This window comes from Schistocerca piceifrons, chromosome 3, assembly GCF_021461385.2.
Source record: "Schistocerca piceifrons isolate TAMUIC-IGC-003096 chromosome 3, iqSchPice1.1, whole genome shotgun sequence".
Lineage (NCBI taxonomy): Eukaryota > Metazoa > Arthropoda > Insecta > Orthoptera > Acrididae > Schistocerca > Schistocerca piceifrons.
This window is the reverse complement of record NC_060140.1, coordinates 446558606-446576891: the sequence shown is the minus strand read 5'-3', so window position 1 is coordinate 446576891 and position 18286 is coordinate 446558606. Positions and strand designations below refer to the sequence as shown.

Sequence of the window (18286 nt, the reverse complement as noted above, 5' to 3'; positions counted from 1 at the left end):
GCAATCTCGACATGTAACGCTGGATGGGCAACGGGAGGACATATGCCCAAACTTCCAGCACTGGAAGCACCGCATCGGGGGAGGGACGTATGGCTTCACGTCGCAACGGTAAACCATTACCTTGACCTTCTCGGGCAAGACATCACCCTCGAAGGCCAAGATAAAGGCACCGGTGGCCACCCTGTTCGTCTTGGGTCCTCGATGGACACGACGGACAAAATGCACACCACGCCGTTCCAAGTCGGCTCTCAGCTCGTCATCGGATTGTAACAAGAGGTCCCGATGGTAAATAATCCCCTGGACCATATTTAAGCTACTGTGGGGAGTGATGGTAACAGGGACGTCACCCAGCTTATCACACAAGAGCAACGCTCGTGACTGGGCTGGGGAGGACGTCTTGAGGAGGATGGACCCATTCCTCATTTTTGACAACCCTGCCACTTCCCCAAACTTATCCTCCAGGTGTTCCACAAAAAACATAGGCTTCGTCGGAAGAAAGGAGTCACCATCAGTCCTGCTGCAGACAAGGTATTGCGGTACATACGGCTCCCGCTTGGCACTAGATCGGCGTCCCTCCCATGGCGCAGCCAACGAGGGGAACGTCTGAGGGTCATATTGCGCAGCATCGAAGTCGACTCTACCTCGCTTAGAGACGCTGGTGGCCGTGCGACCACCAGCTTGGTGTGATTTATTGCACTTCATTGCGCCACATCCGCCCAGATGCCACCTACTCCGAACGAGGGCTCTCCCCAAGGGCGCCACCCAGGCAAAGCAACAGGTACCTGGCCGATATCCCGTTGCCCGGAGTCCCCGTGCCCCAGACAAGATGGGCACATACTCCTTGGCATGCATGGGGAGGAAACAGCTCTGGCATCTGTAGTGCGATCCCTGCGTGGTCAGGGGGCTACCACCAAGAGGGTACATGATGACCCCACCACAACGGACTGGCTACCGTGCTGGATTTTAGGTGTTTAAAGGGTCCACAGTTGTCGTAGGCGCTAAGAAGAAGAGTGCACACAAGGCGAGAAGGAGACCACCCAGAAGATGTTGGGCGTAGTCCCCCCCCCCCCCCCCCCACACGACAATAGGTAACATGCAAGATGGTGGAGCATGATGGACCAATACAAAAACACCACGTAAGGTGTCCTTCCCCAAATGGCACGCACTGACGACGGAAATTTGGAAGAAAAAAGGAGGTCAAACCCAAGAGGGGACCATCACAGAAGGCCGAAACGTTTGAGACTCCTTTTAGTCGCCTCTTACGACAGGCAGGAATACCGCGGGCCTATTCTTACCCCCGAACCCGCAGGAGGCCTACACTGATGGTTCTAAGACAATAGATAAAGCGGGATATGCTTTCATGTCTCCTACAGCCATAGATCACCATTTATTGCCAGAATCATGTAGTGTGTTCATAGCAGAGCTGCTAGCCATTACCAGGGCCCTCCATTTTGTTACTCAGGCCTCGCTCCATAGTGTTTTACTATGTACTGACTCACTGAGCAGTCTGCTACTCTCATCATTTGGTCTCTGCTGTCCATGACCTTCTCTCCTTCCTTGGCTGTGTTGCCTGCTCAGTTGTCTTTCTCTGAGTCCCAAGTAATGTGGGTATCCAAGGGAATGAAAGCGCTGACTGTTTGGCTAGATAAGCTGATAGTCACGCTCCATTCCCTTTTGTAACTCTAGCTGTGGGCATGCAGATCTATGTCAAATCTCTCTTTGCCCGAAAGTGAAATGACATCTGGTGTGCTACTGCTCTCAATAATAAACCCTGCACAATCAAGAAGACTGCTGCACTTTAGTGCTCTTCCTTCCATTGCACTCAGAAGGAGTCCATTGCTGTGCTTTGGTGCTCTTGCTTCTGCTCCTCTCGGAAGGGGTCCACTGCTTTATGCTATCTACGCATTGGTCATACTAGGCTCCCCCATTGTGTCCTCCTGTGTAATGAACCACCGCCACAATATTGTTCTGGAACCAGACTGACGATGTCCCACATATTGGTAGAATGTCCCCTTCATGCTAAGTATAGTTGTCTTTAATTTTAATATTAGTAGGCAATTCATAGGTGGTTGAACTGGTCCTCAGTTTCTTCTGTGAAAGTGATAATTTCCAGATATAAGGTTTTTCTTTACTCCTGGAGCAGAGGGAGGGTGGTTGTGGTTGGGGTCTCTCTTCATGTTTTCTCAGTCTGGGACCCCATGACCACTCCCCTAAGGAGAGATCACTCTTTTTTACAGTCTTTAGAATTTGTCTAAACTTTTATGCCTTTCACTGTGAGTGTTTAGCTTCATTGTTTTACAATTTGACTCCCCTGAGTGTGTCCATCCACTTTTAGCTGATCCTCTTTCCTCTGTAAGTAACTTTGGAATTGCTGGACTGATGATCTCACAGTTTGGCCCCATAAAACCACTCAATTAATCACTTAATCAGTCTCAAAATTTTTCAGGGAAAAATGTTAAAATGTTTCTGGAAATCAGGGAAATATCAGGCAAACTTGTGGCAACCCTGATACCACTCACATTTAAACTCAGTTCTCAGTCAAAGTATTTAATTCTATTCTGAGAAGAAATTGTACAAAATATAAACACAGTTTTCAAACAAAATATGGTCATAAGGATAACAGGCAAAAGTATGAGGGGCAGTCAAATGGAAACCAAACACCCACCACAACAGGACCATGGAATGATTCCAATCAAAAATAATCACCACACATTTTAAGACATTTGTCCTACTGGGAGACAAGATGTTCAGTTACTGTCTCATGGGATGTGATCAGTCACTGGCAGATCCACAACTGCACCCACTGTTGCACTACCTTTTCTGACTGAATGTGACATCCTTGGATGTCTTTCTGCAGGTCACTAATATACAAAAATTTCACAATGGAAGATCCAGGCTACACGAGGATGTAGCAGTTTTTCCCAACAAAATTGGCAGTATGGGTCAGGCATTATGCTGATTCTGTCTCACAGCAATCCAACAGCCTGAGAGCAAACAGAAAAGCAGACAGTAGAAACATCCAACATGTCCCCTGCAAAAGAAATCCAAAGCTGTTCACACACATTTCAGTACTGTCATGATCACCTACGTCTTTTACTGCAGGGGGCATTGAGTTCTTTGAAAATGGACCTACAATCAGTGCACAGTGCAATGAAGACATTTTGCAGAGACTTCACTGCTCCATAAAGTCAGAATGCCCAGGGAATGCTGTCAGATGGAATCGCTATGTAGCATGATTACAACTGCCTCCACAAAGCCAGTCAGACAAAGGCTGTATGTCAGCAATTTGGTTTGCAAACACTGAAACATTCTCCAAACAGCCTGGATCTTTCACTGTTGGATTTTCACATCTTTGGAGATCTGAAGAAATGCATGTGTGAATGTCAGTTACAGTCAGACAAGGAAGTGCAAGAGCGGGTGCAGTTGCAGATTCATTAATGGCTGACCACCTTCTGTGTAAAAGGAATCCCAGATGGGATAAATGTCTTAACATGTGTGGTGATCACTTTTGAATGGAACCATTCCATGGTTTTGTTGTGGCATGTCACTGGTTTTCATTTGACTGTCCCTTGGCTCATTGTGAAGATCTGCTCAAAAGATTGTGAATTTCATCTACATTGTGTGAGTACATTTACCTGTTAGTTATGCACATAAAATAGACTATTGATAATTACTTCACAAGCTGCATTGCTCATGAACACAGATCAAGATTTAGAATGAACTTACAATTCTGAGGAAAGAATAAACATGAAACTCAAAACAGTATTTTCTACTAAGGAAAAAAATTGCCCAACATATGATCTCAAGAAATTACTAAAACAAATTTATTTAGAATGGTGGTTAAATGTAACTGTTACACTAAATATCTTATACAATCAAGGATTACTTAGATAACACAAAGCAATGGTGTGGTTCAAAATGCGACACAAGTAAATATTATTAATAACAACAGTAATAAAAACACATCTCTGTTATTTGACGATGCTTTTGCACTACAATACCTTTTTCTTTTAAGCCTCTGGAAAATTTCACTCCAAAGCCCTGTGGTTGATAACACTAACATCTTATTCTCTTCTTCAGCTAGACACCTCACTTGTTATGGAGGGATACTGACTTAATATCTCAGAAAGCAAATGAAAAATTACAGTACACAAAATGCAAACCTAGCACCATCACCATGAAACTGACGTCAACTAATGTAGTGCATAGGGTTACATTATGAAATAATGTGTGTACTGTGAATGGTATTGAGAAATGAATGAATAGGGTAACACTAGCTTTTTACATTACTGAATAACTTCTTTTCAAAGCAGTATTGTACACTAGGGATAAACTGAATGAGGTTATGCTGTTTTGTACAGACTGGCCTCACATTTGGGAGGAAGGAGGCTCCAACCTTCATCTGAGCATCCTGATTTAGGTTTCCTATGATTTCCCTAAATTATTACAGGCAAATACAGGAATGATTCCTACTACAATTTCACAGCCTGTCTCATCCTTGTCAGACTAGACATTAAGTATGTAAATGCCACATATATGAATTACTTTTTTAATATTTATGCTGTAGTACCATGGTATGTCCAAATCATATGTAAAAGTCAACCCAAGACCTCCAGGGCCAGATGCTAGTGCTCTAACCACTAGACCACCATGGCAACACTGAGTGTGTTATTGGTAAGTTAAATACCTGTTGTTACATCTGAAGAGCCCTGAAGCTGTATACCAGTGTGGAATCTGTCAAGAGTGCTTGTCATGCTCATAAGCAGTCATGTCTAAGTTATGGACTAATATTCTGGGGAAACTGTCTAGTATTGCTCAGTAGATTTAAAATAGAAAGAATGCCATTAGAATATTCCACGGAATTAAAATAAGGGAATCATGCAAATTTTCCTTCACAGCTCTGCTTTTACTACCATATATATATATATATATATATATATATATATATATATATATATATATATATATATATATATATATATAAACACACACACACACACACACACAAGATAGCCCATTTTATTCTTAAGATAACTGAAAGACAGAATGACAAAGTTTCAGATGAATTGTGAAGTCCCTAATCACAACACAAGACTCAATGCAAACTTTCATCCTCCCCACAAAAGTACCAGAATGTGTCAGAAGGATAGATTTAATAGACAATAGAAACTTCTTAACAAACTTCATCTGAAAACAAAAGCTATTCAGGTCTCCTTTCAACAAGCCTTATAGCAATATTTAGAGATTCACTGCCTTTAATCAGTGGCTGAACATGTGGGTATACAATTTAAAATGAACATTGGCACACTTTATGATCTTTATTTGTGTGCTATCTACATTTATATCATATGTTCATCTGTATGTGTGTGTAATTGTATCCATTAAGGAAAGCCACAAGTAAACAGATTACATATAAACTAACCAGTGATTATTTCAATACAGTAGGTGCTCCACAAGCAATCTTGTCAGACAATGGCTCACAATTTACATCAAAAGTATGGAAAGATTTTGTTGAAAATGCAAACATAAAACATATTTTGATTTCAGTTTATCACCCGTCCAGTAATCCGGCAGAGAGGTACATGAGAGAGATAGGGAGGTTGTACAGTACATATTGTAGTAAGAACCATGTAAATTGGATTGAATATGTAAATGATTTTGAAGACATAATGAACAGTTTGTAACATACATCCACTGGCTTTTCACCATTCGAAATTATGTTTAAGAAAAGGCCCACTAGCTATATTACTGAACACATAGACTTTCCAGTTTGTCAAATTTTGTCACCTCAGGAGAGAGAACAAATTGTAAAAGACACCATGAAACAACAAGCAGATTACAGAAAGAAAAGACACGATGCAAAAGGCAGGTTTTCACACTTTAATATTAGTGATTTGGTTTTGGTTAAAATGAAAGAAAAATCTAAACTTATGACTTCAGAATTAAAGAAATTTTTTGACATTTATATAGGGCCATTTGAGGTGAAAGAAAATCCTCACTCAAATGCTTACAGACTGATCTATCCAAAGTTGAGGAAATTATTTGGTTTGAGGAATGGAACTGAATTGAAACCTTATAAGTCTGATACCTAGAATGAAATTTGCAAATCTCAATAACCTGGAATACAAGGAAAATTTTTCACATTTTATATTGTTTATGAAGTTTGTTTCCTATCACGTGATGTGGAAACTATATATGGTACTGAAGTTTACTTATTGCTGAAAGGAAGTGTAAAATGATTTTGCTTGATGAACCACGTACACATGTAATATACGTACTATTCAATATATATATGGCTAGATGTAAGAAAATATTTTGATGGTTGCTTCTGCATTTTATTTTCTTTGTGTGGTAGGACATGTGCTATTTTAGGTGTAGTTTACTCATGTTAGTTATTAGACATTTTGGTGGACATTTTGACATTCATATTTTGTGCTTAATATTGTTTAAAAATACTCTTTTGTGTATTATTGGTAAACCATTCTGTCTGCCTATGGAGGCAACACACAGATACCAACAATTTTCATTTTTCTGAATTTTGTCTTTCTATATAACATGTTTTAGGATTAGTGTGAAACCTTTTGATATTTTGCATATTATGTTAATGAAATTAAGAGGATGCTTGTTGTAAAATCCAATCTCTACTTTTGTCATTTTGATAATATTTCTTCTGTTTTTGTAAGACTTGGTGTAGCCCTGAGCACTTTTCTTCCTTCTTTGTACATGTCATATTGTAGGTTTTTGTGCTACAGTTAGATTGGATCTGTATTGGGGGGGAGGGGGGGGTGAATATTGGGATAGACAATATATATCAGTGATGGGTTTCTTAAGCAACTGTAGGGGGATTATCACAGTCGTCTGTTCTGCCATGTCTGTGTTGTATTTTATATTGGTGGACGGCTGTTGATATTCTGCTCTCAGTTATATTTTTTGAGCCCTCCCCTTTCATTTCTTATCCTACTGCCTGTCACTGATTCTATTCTATTTTTCTTCTTCTGCTAATGAGAGGGGGCTAGGCTGAACTCTCCAGTAATACCTATTTCTATCTTTCTTTTCCATCCACGTATTTTGAGGTGTTGCTCCTCCCTTGTTGCAGTGTCTATAATTGTACCATGCCCTCATGCTCTTCAATACAAATCAACAAGCAATTGATTTCTTAAATGCTGTCTGGTAATACTTTTCTTTGTCACAAATTTCCATGTTAATGTAGTAAACTGTATCTGGTTGAATAACTTTGAAATTAATTTCCAAATTTATTTATACACTATGATACCGTATTACAGTAGAGTAAAAATTTCAATTACTTTCACATCAGAATGTTGAAGGGCTATGGATGAAAAAAGCTTGCTAATGACATGTCATAAACGAGATTTTTTTAAAAGTAATGTTAGAAAATGAGAAATTTAATGTTTGTTGTAATATACAAAATTTTTATTGAATATGAATCATTTTTAGACTATTATAATCTTTCATATTGTTTCTTTCATGTCATTCTACTAGTGTTTGATCATTCTTGGTGACACAATATAACACTGAATATTTGTGTAGGAACTTATACTGAACTGAAGAGTAAAGCCTATGTAATAATTTCAGGTCAACTACCTGTGTAGATAAAGAACCCACCAGCTAAAAGGAACTATGAAAGGGAATATCTATGGATCTGTTATTAGAGGAAAAACTTAACTAGGAGAACAGGAACTACAGTGGTGAAATGGAAAGTGAGTTATGTATAAATGATGGACTGAAAATAACAATTGGACTCTTATTTGAAAAATTTTAATACTTTTCTTATTATATTGCCAGGAGACATATTCTGTACTCATGTACATAGTTGTAATTAAGATTCAAAAATTTTATGAGTTTTTCTTTGCATACAATATGTTACAGATTAACAGATTACATTTTGATATTCATGCGTACTGTTGTAAAGAAAGTGAAGGGAGGCCTGTTGTAAAATTTAGTAATTTTTGCAAGTTTGAAAAGATATAGCTAAAGCAACTTTTAATATATTACATTTCATTTCTTTAATATTATACCATGCGGATCAATAATCTCTATGTACTGTTTCAAAGATACTATTATTTTATATAATGACTACTGTAACTTACTACCTTGCTATCTTGCTGTTTGGGACACCCAATCCCATGCAGCTTGGGCATGGAATTGTGTGTGTGTGTGGGGGGGGGGGGGGGGGGTTTAATGGTACTTGAATTACGTAACCATTACGGCACCTCACCTGAACCTCTCGATACCAGTAATATTCTACTGTATTTCTGTAAACTAGTTAACATATTGCTGAGACAACATTTAGATTTCATTTCATTTGTGATACATTGATATGTTTATATTGCAATGATATTATTCTTATGTGTATTCTTTCTTTTGTCACTATGATCTTTGATGTATTGTAACTCCGATTTTTTGGCGCGTAAGCGATTATTAGTCAGTTGTTAAGTTGTTAGAGAGTCGAACCTTTAGAAGGTCAAGTCTTGGACATCATGTTGGAAAGACGCATATTGTAGTCAGCTTATAAAATTTGAACTTTAACAGTGACTGTGAGGAAGATGTTTTCAAGTATGTTTTGTATTGTGAAGTGATGTTTGTGTGTCACATGATACTGCAATAAAAGCAATTAAAAGGAAGTTTAACTCAAATTTGGAGTGCTGATTACTTTTTTTTTACATGACCATTGTCCTGCAAAAGTGAAATCTTCAAAAATGGTTTGTGAAGCACATCTAAAAAACTTTTGAATATAGCAGAATAAAACCTAGGCCTCTTTGCATCCGAGCTTGGAATCATCACCACCCAGATTTTCGACGATTGAGCCATGATATTTAGTTTATTCATTATTACATGAAATGACATTATTAACTGTGCTCTAATAACACCTGCCACATAATAACTATGCTGTTGCCTGAAAATGCAGTACTTAGCAGCATGAGCAACACCACAATCATTATTAAAGTTTGACCTTTGTTGTGGTAGGGTTGTTAGACCCTCAATTGCAAATACTCAGACTTCATTCACCAGGTATTTAGGAGTGAGAGCACTCAATGACTTGCAACAAGTTTTACACATAATTCACCAAACCTTTACAAAACTTTTTGTATATTATATTATATGTTATATGATGTACGTCCACAGGAATAGATACCACACATTCCTATAAAAATTCTTGTTCACAATGCCCACAAAATGATGAAAGAAAACTCACATACTACATTTTTGCTGTTCATGCAATAAAAGTGCTGCATTAGGCATAACATTTTAATTCATTTCTTCTTTACTAAGAACTCTATTCACAACACACTTTGCAGACAGTATTCAAATATGTTGCTGAATACACCAGCAAAATTATACCACTGTATGATGCATATTTCATGAGGAGTATCACCACAAACACTGAGAGGCATGAAAAACTGGTGCATCATGCATGGTGTTTAAATTTATTACCTCTCTCCTACTATTTCTATTTGCAACATGTTTTGCAGACAGTATCCACTTATGCCACTGAATGTACCTACAAAATTATATCATCGTACAACAAATAATAGATAGATTTGTCATAAACACTGAGCTGCATGAAAACAAAGCTGCTGAGCAAAATTCTCTAGATTTGCAAGTGAAACATCAGTAAAAATGTGTGTGAAATATGTGACATGTATACATGGGTGAAGCTGCAGGTAAAAAGCTATTCCTAAACTCCTGGATCAATTTTAAGCAAACTTGATACACATATTACCATATCAAAAAAATACTGTGGGGTAAGAACCATGATCCTCCTATCAGGTTGGAGGTGGGGGTGATACTATAATGATGAACAGAGATGGGAGTGGAGGAGGAGGAGGAGGAGGAGATAGAGCAGAGAGACAGGGAGGGGAAAACTGACAAGGGAAGTGAAGATGAGGAGATGGATAACAAGATGGGGGAAGAGGAGATGGACAGAGAGGAAAGGGGAGGGGGACCACAGATTGACCAGACATCCTGGTTTTGCCGGACCAGTCCCAGTTTTCACATAAACGTCCTGGTGTCCTGAGAAAAATCTTTCATAACACGTAATTGTCTCAGTTTTGAATTGAGAAACAAAATGCATGCAATAATATTTCCCATTCAATTAATTTTTTGTGAAAAACAGGTTTTCTTAAAGTAGAACATTATAGAAACGTATATTTTCACAATATATGTGTAGGCCTATTGCATTTGGTCTAATTCATCTTATGCCTAAAGGAAGAGGACGGAGGATGAGGTATGTTGAAAAGAAAAGCCAGTATTACCTTCCCCTACCTCTAACTTGCTGACCATCCACTTTATGGCCCTAGAGACAAGAAAAACCAGAATCCAATGAAGTATAAAGGAGCATCACTTCAACCATTTCTCCCAATAGTACTGCCATCACACAGAAGTTATTTTGTGAAGACTGTAAGCAACGTGGGGTGTGTTAACAGTGCTTACTGGGTATTGTTTGTAATGTGTGCATGCTTGCCCTAAAACTCTGCTTTCAAACAAAATCTTAAGTATTAGTAATAAATATATAATTTGTATCTGCTTTACTGATTAGTAATATTGCATAGTTTTTAGGACTGACAAATTGTACCGAAATACCTAGTAAATGACAAACCATTGCAGAAAATATATCCTGGCTATTATAATAAAAAAGAATGTATCAGACTTTTTTACTTCTGAAGAAAATAATTTTATTTATGTGTAATGTACCTACATTTTCCTTTCCAATTCATAAAAAATAGATACATTCTTGCTAAGGGTTTCTCAGCTGCTGCATCACCATAGGTCTATTATCGACATTTGATTGCTTTTGTGAAGTGACTGTTGTTGTAAAGGGTCAAGAAGGTTGAAGTTTTCTGTATAAAGTGCAATGGCTATTGAGAAGAAAGACTGGGCAGTGCTGGTAAATTGGTTTTATCAGAATGGCACTAGTAATAACACTGCATTGTGAGAATATCACTCAAAGAAACAGTTGTGAAGAGGCCTCATGCCAAAAAATGGGCTAAATAATATGATCAAGAAATTTTAAGAAACTGGTAAATTAGGTGGTGCAGTAGGGAGAGGGGCATAGCCTATTCACAAGGCAATTACTGATGAATTTGCAGTAGCTATAGTCAACCATGCAGCACCATATGATTCAAATTCTGCAATCAGTGTTCAAGCTCCTCTCCCCTGGTGAACAGTTCAAAAGATTCTGCTGCGCATTTTACACTGGTATCCCTACAAGATCCAAATGTGCACCAAATGAAGCCCCAAGAGAGGCTAAAATTCCATAATTTTCCCCTTCATTTTTTGGCACACATGGAAATGGATGACATGTGGCCAAGGAATATTGTTTGGAAGGACTAGACACATTTTGTTCTGCATAGCGCCATGAATGCACAGAACTGTCATGTATGGTGTTCTATTCTGTCATATTTTGTGCAGGAACATCCACTGCACCCAACTTATGTGAGTCCTTTATCCTCAGTCATTCGCAGTTCGTGGTCTCGTGTTCGTTTTCTCGCTTCCTGAGCACAGGGTTCTAGGTTTGATCCCCGTTGGGGTCAGGAGATGATTGAGTGTTTGTGTTGTCCTCATCATTTCATCATCATTCATGAATGTGGTGAGTTTGGACTGAGTAAAGGTTAGGAATTTGTATGGGCGCTGATAATTGCGCAGTTGAACACCCCACAAATCAAAAATCATCATCATCATATCCTCAGTCCATTTTTCTTTGAGAAGAGGGCCTGTTGGGTATACAGTGACATCTGCACATTATAAGGGCCTCCTTGTGCAACATATGTTTCCAGCTTTGCAAGAACGTAACTGTGTTCACACCACTATTTTCATGCAAAGTAGAGTGACACCACATGTCACTTGCCAGGTGAAAGATTTGTTTTAAGAAACCTTCAGTGAAAACTGCATCATCTCTAGGCAATTTCAAGCTGTGTGGCCTTCCAGGTCCCCCAATTTAAATCCATGTGAATTATGGTTGTGGCCATATCTAAAAGATCATGTTTGTCAGGGATGTACCTGGATTCTTCTTGATCTGAAGGGTAGCATATAATGACATACCACCCCGATTACAATTGATATGTTACAACAGTTGTTGACCATTCCTTGTTACAAGTGTAGCTTGTTGATGAGTTGGGAGACCACACTGAACACATGTTGTAATTAGTGACCATATCCTAATGCGCCAGAATCACTGTATGTTTGATGGTTCCTCTCCTTTTCCCATACACACACCACATTCTAACTTCTTACAGGACTGTATTTTCACCTGGTGGCAGCAAGTGGAACAATTATTTTTTCAGCATATTCCAGAGTGCACCAATTAATGAACATATTTATGACATTTCAGCATCCTGCAATGTATAGAGCCTGCACTGCAGCACTCAGAACAGCATCAGTTTAATTACAGCCACACAGCACTATTCTGTTTGTCCATAAAAAATAATATGCATGATTTATCAATTATTTGTACACAAGGTACTATCACAAATCATAGATCTAATGAATGAACCCCTATTGTGAACTGTACAATCAAATTATTTTATAAGTTACAGGACATACTAGTTTGCTGTAGATTGTCATTTAAAATTTGTATAATCTGATTTGTTAAGTGAAAAATGACATGTTGTATGTACAGACTCTTCTGAAGTCAAAATGGAGATTGAGAAGATTTGTTATTTTGGGGCAGATCTGTTATTGTTCTTTTGCATATTATCCATACCCAAGCACCAAAAGATAAACAGTTGTATTAGCAATTGGTGCAGTAGTAGTAGTTTTATTCATCTGTATATCACTTTTATAAAGATAGTGAACATAATTGTGTAGGTGAATGCAGAGAAATATAATGTGTGGCATTTTAATGCATAATAGTTAATTGTTTGAATGTGTGGGAGTTTTTGCTGTTCCCTGCCTTTATCTATTGTAGGTATTTTTTCTTATTTTTATTTCTTTTTCCTCTCTGAATTGTTAACCTGCAAATCTCTTTTTCATTTGTCTCACATCTATAACAAATAAAGACTCATTTGTCAAACTTCCTGTTATACTGATCAGGTACAATATCAGTGCATCAAGGAAGTACCAATAAATTATATGAACTATCACACTCTAAATACTGAACATACTCTAATATATGAGATCCAGAAATAGACTGGAGTATTAAATATTCATGCTAGTTTTAAATCTCTGATGAATAGCATTCAGGAGATGAACATACTTACCCAGTTGAAGCAAAATTTGCCCATAGTTCAGTCAATGTATGAATTAACTGCATGTCCTCTTCAGACCTTTTACCACTAGGAAACAATTTTTCCATTGGAAACAGATACAGTAGTTCATCAGCATGACAAACACCTAAATTTTTTGTTGATGAAAATAAATTTGTTACTATTTAAGACAAAAATATGACTTAATATATTATATAACATCACTAATTCATATGCTATTACAAAATAGGTAACTGGTTACTATTCAAATGTTTTGTCCATAATGATACACAAATCAGTGTGCTGCTGATGTGCACTTGAACAGAATAATGATGCTAAAAAAGAGATCTGTTATGATGGTACTTGGTCTGGGGTACAGGGTGACATGTCATGATGCTCTTATCCAAAATAAATATCTCATAGTATGCTGGTACTCACACTATAGATAATATAGTGAAGGTACCAGATGATCAAAAAGGCAAAAAGATAAGGTTGTCAGCACAAGATGTTATACTCCACATTAGTGTACAGAAGAGCGACTTCATCTGAACATTCAGCCATTACTGCATTTTAGGGGGCAGCTGGGATGACTGAGATCATTGCATACTGTCTTAACCCAGACATTTTGCAATAATTTTCCCACAGTCAATTCATCGTTCAAGCATCCATCAAGAACAACAGTATAAATCCCCAGCACAGTGCTTTGTCAATAGGATGGAACAGGAAAGACCTGGCATGAGAACTTGGTCATTGGTGTCCACTTCTTTGATGAATGCAAAATATGCATGATACTATATGTCAAAATCTCTCAGACCATCAGGAAGGGTCACTCTTATTACATGCCAATATTTTCTATTGGAGCTGGACATCTCTCATCACTACCTAAGGGCAGTATAGTGTCAGAATAGGATCCTCGAGAGCATTATTCAACCCTACAGTCAACATTTCCGAGATGGGTTCACCTTTCAATATGATAATGTATGAGCATACCGCTTCACCATAGAAATACCTACTTCCTGCAGGCAGAAATTAAGTGAGTGGTGTATTGTTATCATCAATAAATTATTATTAATTTTTTTGTTTCATTGATTTGAAGCAGTCTGCCTTGAATTCCCCTCCTGCACGAAGCTCTTCATCTCAGTGTAGCATTTGCACCCTATATACTCAATTATTTGCTGTGTGTGTTCCAGTCTCTGTCTTCCCCCATCATTGTTACCCTCTACAGCTCCCTCTACTATCATGGAGGTTATTTTCTGACTCATGTTCTATCAAACTATCCCTTCTTCTTGTCAGTGTTTTCCAGATGTCCTTTCTTCACCAATTTTGCATACAACCTCCTCATTTCTTATCATATTAGTCCACCTAATTGTCAAGAATATACTGTAGCACCTCATTTTAAATGGTTCAGTAGTTTTCTGTTCTGATTTTCCCACTGACCTTGATCACTACCATACACTGCTGTGCTCCAAACATACATTCTCAGAAATTTATTCCTCACATTATGACTTACGCTTGATGACAGTGGACTTGGAATGCCCTCTTTTCCTACGCTAGTTTGCTTTTTATGTCCTACTCATTTCATCTATCATGTGTTATTCTGCTTCCAAAGCAGCAGAATTAATTAACTTTGTCTAATTTGTGATCACCAATTTTGATGTCCAGTATCTCACTATTCTCATTTCTGCTACTTGTTGTTAGCTTTTTCATTTGCCAGTTTGCTCTCAGTCCATATTAGGCACTCATTAGCTTGATCATTCCATTCAACAGATCTTGAAATTCTTAATAAATGTCACTGAGGATAGCAACATCCACTGAGGATAGCAACATCATCAGCAAATCTGGTCGTTGATACCGTTTCACCAAAAATTTTCAAACCACTCTTTAATCCTTTTTTTTTAAAAAAAAATTCTTTCTATCATAGCTTCTTTGATGTATAGATGAAACAGCAAGGACAAAAGAGTGCATCCCTGTCTTACCCCCTTTTTATTTGTTCTTGGTCTTCCACTCTTATTGTTCCCCTTGGTTCTTGTACTTCCCGTATATTATGTCTATTTTCCTATAGCTTATTCTTATTTCATACTTCCACACAACATCTCCTCCACTCTGCTTGTAGTCTCTTTTTTCACTTTCTTCTTTTCTAATGTTTCCCAGATCTTTCTCCTGCAGGCACTATCAAACCGCTTATCTCTATTGAGAAAGGTCACCATAAGGTCTTCCCCAAATTAATAGTGGTGCTCCTGGAGCTGCCTCACTGCAAATTGCAAGTATAAGGTCAACAGTTGACCTCCAAGATCAGAAGCCATGCTGTTCATCTGTCAATTTGTTCTCAACCCTTGTTCAGATTCTGCTCTCCGGGAACTTTTCATGTACCTTGGTACAGTGTGACACCCCTGTAGTTTCTACAATCATTCCTAATCCCTTTTCAACTATAGGGAAAATTAGTGCCACTTAACAATCTTCTGGAGTCTTCTACTCATTCCACACCATCTTCATCACATGATACAGCCACTGTTTACAAAACTCACCTGCTGCCTTTACCATTTCATCAATACCTGATGCTTTTCCTCCTTTCATCTTGTCCAGTGCCATTTCCATTTCTTTCCATGTCAGGTCCTTACCCCTCCCCACACGCCAAAAAGAAAGGTTACTTCTACCTCCTGTAATCTATTATCCTCATCTCCAAGTCTCTGGGAATTTAGTAAATTCTCAAAGTATGCTTTCCATGCTGTCATCAGTGTCTCATCATCATTAACACTATTCCCATTTTTATCTATCACTGTTGTATCCTCTCTCAAACCTTTCCTCCTTATTTTGACTGTCTGGCATAATACTTTCTTATATGCTCTGCTGTCTTACTCCATCATCTTTACCCATTCTTCGATTGAGTTTCTTATCTTCTCAGCTACTGTCTTATTTGGCACTTTCTTCTTTTTCTTATACTCCTCTCTTGATAACTCAGTCCTTTCTTGGAACCACAATATGAAGCCCTTGTTCTTCCTTCCCACTACCTCCTTGACTCTTTCATTCCAACACTGCATTTCCTTCCACTATTTTCTACCACTTGCCCTTCCATGTACAGCTCCTACAGTGTCTACCATATCACTTTTAAGTTGTCCCCATTCCCCTTCTCCTGCTTTTTATTAATTCTTTGGTAAATTTTCCCTTATAATCTTCTGTTATTCTTCCTAGACTTCCTTTTCCTTCAGTTTCCATGTTCTAATTCTCCTTTTGTGGTTCTTAGTCTTCTTTCATTCATTCATAATTCTTGAGGTCATCACCAGCAGCTGGTGGTCACTGTTCAATGCCTCGGATGTTAATACCTTTATATCCACTACAATCCCCTTCATTTTCCAATCATACAACATGTAATCCACCAAAGATTTCTGCACTAGATTCCTCATGTACAACATTATCATACCTAATAATGGATTCAAAGTAGCTTGTATATAATACTTGATGTATTTCCACGTCAGCTGCAGTTGGTAATACTTGCACTGCAAATGCAAAGCTGTTCAATTCATCTGATAGGTACTCAAGGTGTGCCTGCCAGCTTAAAGTTTTATCCAGATTTAATACTAAGAATATGACTGAGCAAAATTCTTCTGTGTCTTGGTTGTCAAGAATTATCTTAATCTGCTCACATTTTGATGGTTTGATTTTGAAGTGCATCATGTGAATCTTACATATGTTTAGATTCAGCCTGTCTGAATGAAACCCAGTTTCTAAGGTACTGAGAGTACTGACTAAAGATTTGGGATTTTTTTCTGAATACTGATTTTCAACTAACGTAGAAACATCATCTGCAAACAGACCTGACAGGGAGCTGATACTTAATGCAAAGTCATTAACACAGAAGAGAAACAAGACTGGGCCAAGTATGGAGTCTTGTGGAACATCTGAGATATTGTTTTCCAGTTAGAACAATAATTGTCCCCATTTACAGAATTAGACATTGCTTCTGTGGTCACTGGACCTCTCTATGTTACTTTATGTGCAGTGGCATTTACTGTGCTTGTGTCAATATTTAAATGATCATTTCTGAATATTACATTACATTACCAAAATACTCTACATTGGAAACATACTACCAAAACGATTCTGTGAGTAAAGTCATCAACAGCTTGATAAAATGCTTCATTTCTCATTAAAAGAATTTCAAGTGCTGGTTAATTCTATTTTTTCCCACACAAACAAAAACATTATGTCTAAGATTATTTCAGATTACTAAGTATTGTAACTGTAACTGTTATTGTTATTAAAAGAACCATTCCATTATTAAAGGGACTTCTAATAGTTCACACACACATAGTAAGAGCGAGAGAGATAGAAAGAGATAGAGATAGAGAGAGAGAGAGAGAGAGAGAGAGAGAGAGAGAGAGAGAGAGAGAGACTCTCATGAATCAACATGAATAAATTTATCACTTCAGTTCTGTAGGTTAATTACTATCTTATGCAACTGTAATGGAAGTCTTATTATGGCCAGATGCATTTTGCTTTATTCTAAAGCATCTTCATTGATCTGGTTTCTTGGTGTTTACTTCATTCTTGTTGTTCTTCCATGTGTATATTTTTCTTTTTAATGGTGAGATGACATTAGTTCCTCTCAACACAGAAACATGAATATTTGGTGCACTGAGAGTGCTTTGTGCTGAACATCCAAAACATACGGTGGAAGAATGACAAGAATGAAGTAAACAAAAAAGAAATCTGGCATACTGAAAATTCTTTATATTAAAGCAAAACATGTCTGGTCTTAATAAGATTTTCATTGCAGTTGCCAAAGACAGTAATCAATCTATACAACTTGTATGTCAACAACTGTGGAAAAAAGACATCAAAAAACAAAAAAGGCAACATGTATAATTTCTCACCAGTTGTAGCATTCCAATGTGCAAAAACTTTGCTAAAGCTAAACACTCCTCTATAATTAAAAAAGTAATAATACACTGGAGCAGAATCTTTGCTGAGTCTTACTGCTTCATCAGTATTCCATACAAATAATCCGTCTGTAAATACCTGCAAAAATATTCCAAGTGAACTTGTAAGCCATGTATCAGTAACCATCAAAACAATAGCCACGACAA

At 37.7% G+C, this 18286-nt stretch overlaps 1 protein-coding gene across 1 annotated transcript in view; it reads right to left on the bottom strand.

Moving 5' to 3' along the window:
• The window catches only part of LOC124788733 (juvenile hormone esterase), a 181259-nt gene that overhangs the window by 18518 nt on the left and 144455 nt on the right, over window positions 1-18286 (bottom strand). Inside the window, exons 8-9 of the mRNA XM_047256016.1 lie at window positions 18074-18218; window positions 13218-13350 (exon numbers count right to left, since the gene is read on the bottom strand). Coding sequence (XP_047111972.1) covers window positions 13218-13350; window positions 18074-18218 — 278 coding nt within the window. The remainder of the gene's footprint in view (window positions 1-13217; window positions 13351-18073; window positions 18219-18286) is intronic.